The sequence below is a fragment of the Thermobia domestica genome, chromosome 11, assembly GCF_964235325.1.
Source record: "Thermobia domestica chromosome 11, izTheDome1.hap1.1, whole genome shotgun sequence".
Classification (NCBI taxonomy): Eukaryota; Metazoa; Arthropoda; class Insecta; order Zygentoma; family Lepismatidae; genus Thermobia; species Thermobia domestica.
In genome coordinates this window covers 94,303,903-94,316,080 of record NC_137464.1, presented here as the reverse complement: position 1 = coordinate 94,316,080, position 12,178 = coordinate 94,303,903, and the positions used below count along the sequence as shown (strand labels likewise).

General features: G+C 35.0%; 1 protein-coding gene across 1 annotated transcript in view; it reads left to right on the top strand.

Moving 5' to 3' along the window:
• Nucleotides 1-12,178, top strand: part of LOC145664295 (maltase 2-like) — a 77,062-nt gene that overhangs the window by 36,732 nt on the left and 28,152 nt on the right. The window contains exons 4-5 of the mRNA XM_081730834.1: nt 1,553-1,678; nt 8,055-8,290. Of these exons, the coding sequence (XP_081586960.1) occupies nt 1,553-1,678; nt 8,055-8,290 (362 nt within the window). The remainder of the gene's footprint in view (nt 1-1,552; nt 1,679-8,054; nt 8,291-12,178) is intronic.

Genomic DNA, 12,178 nt, shown 5'->3' with positions numbered 1-12,178 from the left:
GCTGTGGTGAATTTTGAAGGAACTAATCCAACAGATTACATTATTATCGCAGTAATGCGAAGAGCGAAGAACAGTCAGTTTTCAAGTGAGTAGTTTTGTGTTTGGAAGAATTCGTGGGTGGAATTAATCTAGTATCTAAGTGAAAGGTCCCTGTTTCAATTCATATACATTTTATTAATATATTGTCACTGACTCTCTAAATATTTATGTTAGTTCTTGTTTTCTTAATGTTTTACTGAATAATCAGTGTGATAAGTGCAATTCGCAGTTGTATCATCATGGAAGTGAGAAATAATGCGGGGCTGCACCAGAGAAACCAACACTTCCTTACAAGAATCCCTCACAGCCAATAAATCCGCACAAGCAGTAGACGGACACAATTTAACAGGACGCCTAAATATCTCTAAGCGTCAAATGAGAAAGGGTAAAAAGCATAGGAATGAAGCAGGTACCTGAGGGATCGTGTTTGAGGATTCGTTTTTCGGGCATGACGCATGTTGGAACAGTAACATTATCGATGTGGTTCTTGTTCTGGTCTTGATGACAATGTGGATTCAGTGTTTACCGTGTGATTAGTAGTTTCACTATCTGTGCCAAAGACTGACAAAATGCAAATAGAACTCCATCTGTACTTGACGCAGGATAGAAGATGACTGAGATCAACTTTACAACGCGATGCTTCAGTTTGCATCCTTACATAGACATGAAAAATGGCACTGGATTCATTTTAACAGAAGGGGTCAGTCTAAACTTACCTTGCCTTACCTTAACCTAACCCTTCCCTACTCTACTTTACTCTTTCCTACCCTACCCTATTCTACTCTACTCTATCATATTCTACCTTACTCTAAGCTACCTAAACCAGTCCTTCTTTTCGATGCGCATGAAGTCGAACTCAAGCATCTTAATAAAGCAGTTCTGAATTCAAGAAATAAAGTTGTACTTCAAAAAATTAAAACACCCTGTATAAATAATCATGATAAAATAATTCAAATATCAAAGATAATTGTAAATTTTAACCAATTTTTGAACAAATTAAGCAAATGAGCCAGTTAGACTTAAGCTTATTACATGTTTTGTGTTGGATATTAGAAGGCAAATTGTGGATTGATTCTCTTTATAATAATAATAATAAAAATAATAATAATAATAATAATAATAATAATAATAATAATAATAATAATAATAATAATAATAATAATAATAATAATAATAATAATAATAATAATAATAGATAATTCTTTTACCCTGAAACAAAATCACCGGCTAGAAACCGGCAATCTTCAGAATAGGTATGAAGGTTATCGATTATCATTAATTACAAATGGTACTAGTATTATTGAACTAGCAAGAATGAATTAATATGTGAATTTATTCCCTTTATATATCAATACGGTGCGGTTACTACTGAGCCTAAACATTCTTTAATAAATATTTAAAGATGAAGAATACGCTCCAAGCCAGAAATGACCATCGCTACATACTAAACCTGAACTACGTGGGCGTCAGATTCATTATAAAAATGTCTTTTCATTACTTTATTTTGTTTCAGATCAGTGTTTTCGGCGGATCAGCCTGGTCTTATAGCCAGGACAGAGGTGAATTTTATCTTCATCAATTCACATACAAACAGCCTGATCTGAACTATAGAAATCCTGCAGTACTTGAAGAAATGTTGGTAAGTAGTCACTTCGTTAATACATAAGATTGTATCTACTCAAGATTTAGAGTTTCAAGGGATCACATACAAAACAAACCGATTATACCAAAGTGTTTTTGGAAGTCTGACAATAATATACTTTAGTGTGTAATGATTTACATGTTGACTGCCATTCACAAAAATTAGATTTTTCTTTTAGAACGAAACCATAAGAATTAACCATAAAGAAGAGTATGAATATTTTCCATTTACGTGTACATTTAATTTCTGCTCAAAATTCTACATTTGCACACCCAACGAGAACACACAAATCAAATGGAACGCAAGGACCACAATATGACACTTCCACACACACACACACACACACGAAAAAAAAAAAGCTCTTGTATTTACTAACAACTAGTAGTGCTTGTACGGAGAATTGTAACCAAAGTAGGTCATTGAAGTTTTCAAGGGCCGACAATAATAAAAAATTAAGCCGCATTTAATAAAAGAATAAATCTTTAATTTTTACAAGAAAATAAACGTTTTCATCTACATCATACCTAGATATACTAAGAACAATTGAGTAAATTTACTACGTGGGATAGAGGATAGACAGACATTTCTGCCAACGCTGATAATTATTTGAACTATGGTACAGTAGGGGGCAGCGGTGAAGCGGGACTCGCGTCAAGTGGCACGGGACAAACACCGTGTGTGAGGGTTTTCTCGGGGTTCTTCCGTTTCGTCCTACTTTCTCAATTTCATTCATTTCTCATCATCACCGTCTCCTTTAGCCTAGCCGACATAATCGTGGGACATAAAACTTAAAGGTTTCATTTCATTTTTTACAGTACAGTAGACAGTCGGGTTGCGAACTTAATTCGTTCCGTAAAATTCTTCTTGAACTGAAATTATTTTTGCCACTGAAATTAATATAAACACAACTAATCTGTTCTAGCCATAGAAACATGATAGACCTATTATATTTTTTTTCTTTCTTACGTTTAGAGAGAGAGAGAGTTTTATTTCTGGCGGTATGCACGGATACTGCATACCGACATCTTTTCAATGAGAACGGAATATTTCTTTTTCTGTCTTAGAGAAAATGGGGTCGACGAACAACTTTGAAAATACGAAATATTAAACATGTAGTTTTATTGGTGTCTTCCCACTTGCGACAGTCCTATTAGCGAGAGGAACTGTTAACTGTCCTATGAGCGACCGATTCGACCCAGACAGCATGTTTGCTTGCCGCAAGCTTGCCTGTCGCTTTTATTTGATTTTATTTCGCATTTTTATACACAAAAGCTTATTTCTGCTTAGCGCAAGCTGTAGTGCGGGCAACCCACGCTTCACTTGCGAGACGCTTTTCTTTAGATTGAAGTAAAAAGCCAGTACGTGTTCGATTTTCAGTTGTTCTCAAAAACCACGTGACGCTGACCTCTTAACTTTCGGCGACAAGGTAGTGTTCGCGTTGTTAGCGTCTTGTTAGCATTCAGCTTGAATAAAGGACGAACTTAATTATTTTTTTTAATTGTGCCGTCTAGTACTCTAGTACTCTAGTCCCACGTACCTATAATGTCGCTCTTTATTTCCTCATATTTCGGTAACCATAAGGCATAACGAATTGTAGTATTTATGTATAAAGCATAAATGTGAACATAGATGACTTGTGTTTAACTTGTGAAGACAAGCTTGCCGCAAGCCTTCTCCAGATGTAACTAACTAGCTTGCCACAAGCTTGCAGCAAGCTAATTGACTTGCATAGTATAGCTTGCAGCAAGCTAATTGACCTTGCAACAGCAAGTTTGTGCAACTTGCAGCAAGTTTAAATTGCTGTCTGGGGATCTGTTAACTGTCCTATAAGTCACCGATTCGTTCATACTAAGATAATGGAAGAAGATAAGGCTCGCTCTTCTTTAACTTGTTTTATGCTAATGTGATTTAGAACCTAACAAAATGTACTATGAAAAATTTCACTCTACCTGAATTTAATATGTGAGAATGCTCTCATTACATTAACAATCTCTTATAGGTTTTTCCTAATATTATATTTTAAAATTAATTTCTATGAATACATTGGCTCCATCAAGGGGAAAACTAACTAAATATTTCGAGTAGCTCCGCCGTTGTCTATGATTCTAATATAATTAAAAATTTCATGTTAAAATGATACGGAGCATAAGTTTAGATTGAATATGTTTATGGCTAGTGGCGGCGCCAAGGGAGGCCTGGGGGCCAGGCCCCCTTGCTCAAATTCTTGGCCCCCTAGTGGCCCCCTACAAAGAGTGATACCGCTATAGGTCGACAAATGGTGAGTTGATAGTGGACACAAGTGAAAGTACAACCGAAACATCTCTCAACAGAGTTATCAACTGCAGAATACCGTATGTTGCAATAGTCTGCGTTCCGAGTAAAAAGCTCCAAGCTAGTTTTTGTTTGTAGTACACAAGATCTAGTTAATCGAAATCTGTAAGGTGCAAGCATTGACCTCACCATCTGAGCGTTCCTTTTAATCTTTGTCCCTTATCTGGTTATCTTCTTTGTTTTCGACAAAGAACCAGAAAAAAAAGCAAAATCAGTCGGCATTCTCTATCTAAATAACCTTGTTTCAGAGTTGGGTTGTACCGGCGCATACGATTTTAGAGAGAGAGGAGGAAGAGCGCAGGAATGTCATTTTAGATTTTGCTTGGGGGGGGGGGGCAAGACCTCTTGATATAAGTAAAATTTCGCGTTTTTCACTGATTTACTACTATTCTATTGATAAAATCTATATACAACTCAAACTCATGGGGGGCAAATGCCCCTCCCTGCCCCCCCCCTAAATGACGTCCCTGGAAGAGCGGCTCCCTCTGTAAAATCCGTTCGTTGCTCCGATACGTCCCAACTCTGAAACATGGTTATTTAGATAGACAGCATAGTAGTTCCTCTAATACTGTATTTCTTTAACCGCCATTGACATCTCTCGTAGTTTTCGAGCTAAACAGCCTCAAAGTTGCAATTTTCTCGATTTCGGCATCTCGCAACTTTTGAACTTGCTTTCTTAAGCCTGGAATATACCGAGGAATGCTGTGGCACCTCACTAGTTTTTTGTTTATCTACAAAAGTCGCACTGAACTTTCTGACCGTTTTTTTTTTTCTTAGTTGTAATGTAACTTAGTTGAGAGATAAGAGAGAGAGAAAAGTTTTGTAATAATACAAACCTCTGATCAGCTTTTCTGTGGAAGTAGTTCGCAGTTCTTTGTAAGATAGCTCTCGTGATAGTGCTTTTCTTTGAACTATAAATACGTGCTACCATCTGTCGGGATTACTATGAATTTATATCAATTAACGTGTACAGAGATTACTCCTTGTGGCTAGCAGTGTTCGTAGTTCGACGGAAATTGGCCTATATCTAGGGAAATTTCTAAGGTAAATTAGTAAAAAGGAAAAAAAAAAAAAAGAAAGAGGAATTTTTGAATAATACCTTGAAAATCCAGAGAAATTCTCGCGCTGACTGAATAACCTTCACAATCCTTAGATTTTTCTTTGTTCTTTTGAAATAAAGTAATACAATAGCAATAGATTTTTGTTCAAAGTCTATGTCTGTTCAAAGTAGCATTTGTGACTGGGTGTATTTGTGTGTATTTTGTGTAGAAAAAAGTGAAGGAAAAGTTAAAAAAAAAAAAAGCAAGTGAATAAATCAAATGTAGTTGGCACTTCCTTTATTACATACCCAGACAGCAATTTAAACTTGCTGCAAGTTGCCACAAACTTGCTGTTGCAAGGTAAATTAGCTTGCCGCAAGCTATACTATGCAAGCCAATTAGCTTGCTTTAAGCTTGTGGCAAGCTAGTTAGTTACATCTGGGCAAGGCTTGGGGCAAGCTTGTCTTCACAAGTTAAACACAAGTCAATTTATCTCAAACGCAAGCCAATTTAAGCGTATTCTCATCAATGGCAAGCTTTATTAAGCTTACTGCAAGCGAAACACAATCCAAAGAAGTTATATGGAATCTTGCACTAAGCGAATTTAGATAAAACAGTATGAAATCAGTATAATTTAACCGTCTAATTAAATCTATGCTACAATATATTGTCCCCTCACCTCCCCAATTATTGGAGCATATGCACATCCATGAAAACACCCAAGTCTCCCATCCGCTTTTGCAAAACATCAAAATAAGCATAATTGTTACGGTTTAGTTGTGACACGCAACGCGCCGTTGCTTCTTACAAATATCTAACATATTGTTATATTAGTGGCGAGTACTTGAAATTTCTACCTTTTTATATAAAAACGCAGAAAAATGTTTATACTTTAAACACAGCATTCAGATAAAGTTTATAGTAAACTGTAAGTTAAACTTGAAGTTTATATTAAAATATCTGCAAGAGTTCTGTATTCTTTCGCGAAATAAGTAGGTTCAAATCTGCTGCCATCTATGTTCACATTTATGCTTTATACGTAAATACTACAATTCGTTATGCCTCATAGTTACCGAAATATGAGGAAATAAAGAGCGATATTATAGGTACGTGGGACTAGAGTACAAGAGTACTAGACGGAACAATTAAAAAAAATAATTAAGTTTGTCCTTTATTCAAGCTGAATGCTAACAAGACACTAACAACGCAAACACTACCTTATCGCCGAAAGTAAGGAGGTCAGCGTCACGTGGATTTTGAGAACAACTGAAAATCGAACGCGCGCTGGCTTTTTACTTCAATCTAAAGAAAAGCGTCTCGCAAGCGAAGCGTGGGTTGCCCGCAATACGGCTTGCGCTAAGCAGAAATAAGCTTTTGTGTATAAGCCAAAGCGAAATAAAATCAAATAAAAGCGGCAGGCAAGCTTGCGGCAAGCAAACATGCTGTCTGGGATACGTACCTAAATTGTTAGCTCATAACTTCTGTCATAGGAATTGGTCACTCAACAAATTACGGAAAATTTTGAGAAATTTGAGGGATTTAAAAAAAAAGAAAAAAAGAAACCAGCGAACACTAGTGGCTAACATATTTAACGCAAAGTAACTTGTAATATATATATATATATATATATATATATATATATATATATATATATATACGTTGGATGAGAGAACCCTACAACTTGAATTGAACCTGTTGCTGCCTTATAAGAAGACTTATAGCTGATTCTATACGGTTATACAGCTGCACAATTGCTTGGATGACATTTAACTCCAATGTACGTTACATAGTTAGGTTACCTAACCTAACCTAATCTACTTCTATACTTATTGAATTTTAGTTTTTTTTTTTTTACGACTTTATAATTATCTCGGGATTCTATGTAACAATAAGATTTATTAAAAACAATCCAACTGATAATGACTGAAGATGCTATACGAAATAATGTTGATGAAGTAAGTAAATGCCTTAATTTTGAAGACCTAAGAAAAGTTGTAATAACATCGAGATTCAGTCCACCGAAATTCAGTTCATGATAACAACAGTATTCCGCATTCATTATGTACTGTATTTAGCCATATACAAGGTGTTTCAAAACAACACGGAGGCGATTTCTGAGGTGACTTCTGAGGCGACTTCGGAGGCGATTTCGGAGGCGATTTCTGACAACGTTTGGGAGGCGATTTCTGACATCAAGATAAGACAAAAAGTGTAGATCAACCTGGGTGTACAAATGCGTCTTTCCGGAGTTACAGGCTGCCGAAAACATGAAAAAATGAACTTTAAAGGTCTATAGCTCCAATACTATGGAACCTGCCGCAATCGGTCAAGACTTCGCTTAGAAACTAGTATGTGACCTAATCAAAAATACATGTTTCAGAATCCTAAGGTACTCACGGAACAATTTTTATAGAGAGAGTTTGACTACGGGCATATAATTTGAAGTACTCACCAACAACCTCTATAAAAATTGTTGCGGAAGTACCGCAGGATTCTGAGACTTGGATATTTAGTTAGGGCACATAAGCCAAACTAGTTCCTAAGTGAAATCTTGACACGACTACGGTAAGTTCCATAGTTTTGGAGCTATGGACCTTTAAAGTTCATTTTTTTTTAATGTTTTCGACAGCCTATAACTCCGAAAGGAAGCATTTGTGCACCCATGTTGGTCTATACTTTTTGTCTTATCTTGGTGTCAGGAATCACCTCCCAAACCTTGTCGGTGTTGTTTTGAAACACCCTGTATACTACTTAACTGTGCCATCAATTATGCTTTATAACAATTCCAGTCATCTACAAACATCACGTAGAATTGAAATATTTCTGCTTAATTTAGTCGTAAAATATTATGTAAATAAGTAGTTGGGGTTCACCAGCACCTCATTTGTAAATTAAAAGCTACATAAATTGTCTTAGTTTGCCGGATTAAGTAAAGAATAATAAGTTTTAAAACCTAAATTACAACAATTCAGTTAATATGTTATTATTTATTTATTTTACAGGATATTTTAAGATTTTGGTTGAACTTGGGAGTTGACGGGTTTCGAGTAGATGCCACTCCTCATTTATTCGAGGATCCACGACTAAGAAACGAACCACGATCTGCTAACGATGCTAATCCTGACACTTATGGCACATTGGATCATATTTACACCAAAGATTTACCAGAGCTGTACGACGTAATGGCGAAATTCAGACAAGTTCTAGATGATTATACAAGACGAGATGGAATGACAAGGTACGGGTAGTAGCTATGATCATATAATGTCCTTTGTATGGTTTTCATAGAGATAAACATTTGATATAGCTCTTACGTTTCATCCTTTTTTGTTTTATTTTCATTTTCCCATATTTCTAAAAGTTATAATTAACTGGCGTTTGAGCGTAGAACGTTTCAATGTATTCAACGAACATAATTGTTGGAACCAGAAGTATTTTCCCAAAGTTGTTAGAACTCCATAAATGACTTTTTTTTTATGGTAAATAGTGCTTATCTTAGTTTCAATTCTTCGGCTATTTAGTTTTATGGAAAACAATTTTTCTACTGTTATAGAAATTCGTACGATTCTTCTGTATTAGTGATGTAACCTATTCCTGAAAAGAATGTGATTCTTAGATAATATGTATTTCGCTATTCCCGATTTGTCTCCTTGCTTTAGCTTTTGTTATCTTCGACGTTGCTCAAATTTGATTTGTATTTAACGATTTATTTAACAAGCTATAGAAGACTAGTCAACATATATAGAAACTGAAATACTATTAATACCAAAAAAGCTACGAAATTCTAATAATTTGATACGTAAAGCACTTGGACAAAATTACATACTCATTCGATGAACAGAGAAAAAAACTGATACTAAGGAGTTTTTAGAGTTCCTCATATGAAAAAAAAAATATCATAACTAGAGAGAGAAGCAAAATACGAAATTTCATATTTTAAACCATGCCTCGAAGCGCAATCGGAACAAGGATATTAATGTTTCGTGGTATGGTGAATCGAAATAAGTCTTTACATATTTCAAAATATTTTGACAAAATTAACATATTTAATAAAAATCTTCATGGTTTGCACATGTCGCATGTCGAAACTGATCTCTAAATTCATTAAACTCTGTGAGCTTCCATCACCTTCAAAGATAAGCGCAATTTCTCCTCTCACATGTACAGTGGGATGTTGCTTTACTGGAGGAAAGAACTGCTCTAGCTAGTGGGAATATCCCAACATCATCATTGTTGGCACCGTAGCGTTTTAAGGTCTGACATCGCAAGGTACCACATCCCACAGTCTGTTCACAATCCACCAGAGAGCAACCCTTAGCCTGGGATCCCCTTGAAACCAGGGAGGAGCTACAATCTGAGCTCTATCTATCTCAGATTAGGTGTGAGATACAACCTGCATTTTTGGGACTAATAACTCGTGTAATCCACCCATTTTTTTGAGTAAGAAGAACCTCTTCTCTCCAGGTAGGATATCTTCACATATGGTTCTTCTTACTTTATGAGAAAGAAAGTCAATGCCAGTAATTGTATCCACAATGTATTTAACTTTAAAAATATCTACTCTACTATATAACACACTGGGCGGAATTGTTAGAAGAAACTGAGATAATTATAATTGAATATGATCAAACTTATATCTCTTCATTCTATCCTTATTGTGTATCATTGAAATCAAATTTATATTGTTACGTTTCACAATTTTACCCTAGGAAGAGATGGGCCAAAAGATATGGGTAATTGCTCAAAGTAGATTATTTTGAAACAAATGATAGAATGAGAACGTGGGAGGAAACGGGAGAAACCGAGAAAACCCACGGACATGATGTTGTCCAGCACAAATTCGTATGACTTGGGATCGAACCAAGAACTCCTTCCAACATAGTTGAGGGATCTGCCGCATGTATCGTTCCCACTTTTACGTTGTTGTATCCTTTAAGGCATAGTGTATATTTATTAACAATCCAAATTGTTCATAGTGAGCTTTTATTATTGAAACTAGCAGAAATGTGTCTGTTCTTCGCACAGAAAGAATAAGTCATAATAAACATAAAATCGGAAATGTGTACATTGTAAAATTTGCGCCATTTCCCCTTCAGAAGCGAAATTTCCGAATAGACGTTCAGTTAATTTTAATGAAGAGGTTGTGTAGAAGAGAAGAGAGAGAAGAGAATTTCACACCTTCAACTTAAGCGAATCCCCACACCAAGCACTTTTTTTAACGACGAAAGAGAAATTTGCATATTATAAATAATTCCCTTCTTTCCCTTTAGAAATAGAATTTTCAAACAATAAAACGCATATTCCCTTATTTTTAAGTAAGGGTTTATATACTGAATTTCACATCTCCAACTTAAGCGAGTCCATACAGAGAGTATTTTCTGAATAAAGAAAAAGCAATTGGAATATTATGCAAATTTTCCGCCTTAGGAGTGGAATTTTTCAAAAACCCTGAAAAATGTAACCTTTATTTTAAATTTAGTATTTATATACCACTGAATCTCACATCCCCAACTTAAGCGAATCCTGACACTCGCTGCTTCCTGAATAAATATAAGGAAATTGCAATATCACACAGATGACCCCGAGTTTTCCTTTTACAATTGTTTAAAAAAAGTTGAAACATATGTTCTCCTATTTTGAAATAAGAGTTTATACACTGAATTTTAGAACTGCCAACTTAAGCAAATCATCACATTTGGCCCTTCGTGAATATAGGAAGGAAAATGTGGTTGATACAGATATCACCGCCCTTATCCGCTCAGGAGGGGTATTTTCGAAAACGTTGAAGCATTTGTTCCCTTATTTTTAATCAAAGGTCTATATATACAAAATTTTACACCTTCAAAGTAAGCAAAACCTGACATTCGGCACTTTATAAATAAAAAAATAAAAAAATTCGAATGTTGTATAGAATTTTAATTTAGAGACTTTAAATTAAATTAAATTAAATATTTTTAATTTAATTTTACACTTCTAATTTAAGCGCATCTTCACATTAAAAACTTTCTGAAAGGTAAAAATTTTGAAAACACTAAAGTACGTATTCCTTATATTTAATTTAGAGTTTATATACCGAAGGTCACACTTTCAACCTCACACTCTACATTTACTGAATTAAGAAAAGGGATACTAGTTTTGTAAAAAGTAATATGCGCCTCCTTTAAGAACAGGATTTTCGAAAACGATATTTTTCTTACTTTAGGGAAGGGTTTATTTTTCTTTTAAGGAATTTCACACTTCAACTTAAGTGAAGTCTCACATTCGACACTTTCTGCATACGTGAAAAGAACATTAAATATTATAGAAATAGGCCTACTCTGTCTTTCCCCTCCCTTTGGAGCGGAATTTTCAAAAACACTGAAACAGTTTTCTCTTACTTTTTAATGAAGGGTACATGTGCTGAGTTTCATCACTCTAAGTTCAAGGATTCGTGAGATACTCAATTCTTGGCAGAAAACTTGAACCCCTTTTTCTTCTCTTACCATGCGTATCCTAAGGGAGGGAGCACTTTATATGTAAACATATTCTCTTTAGGTGAAGAAGGTATTTCAAGAGTTTTATAATATAATAAGAGCTTTATATTTTAGTAAGTGAAGTTAACATACAAGATGAAATCGTACATAAATTATTTATTGAGTAGGCCACAATAAACTTCAAATTGACTCGTGACTTTTAAAAAAAAAAAAAATAGCTTAAGTACTTAATATAGAATGTAAATTTAAAATTCCAATTGCTGAACCTTGAGACAATAAAATCATAATGTATCGGAAAGTTTTGAATTCTCCAATAGTACGTATTAATATATTTGGCAAAAATGCTTCAAGATGAAACAAACGCGCAGGGTCGGATTCAGGATTTTCTGAGCGGGGTGCACCATAACTACCAAAATAATTAGTTTCATTGAAACTCTTCAAAGTGACATGTGAAAATATTTTTTACACCTGACAACGCTGAACGGAGGGGCGGGAGAGTATTTTAAAGAGGGTCGCAAGTGATATGCAGGAAAAATTGTTCTCTCTTCCTGGCTTCCCTACTTGACAAATGTTATATTGCTTTGCTTGGTTAATCTTTTTCGTTCAACCTTCAGAAAATCGACTTAAACAATTGCTTTTGCTAAACTCCTCTT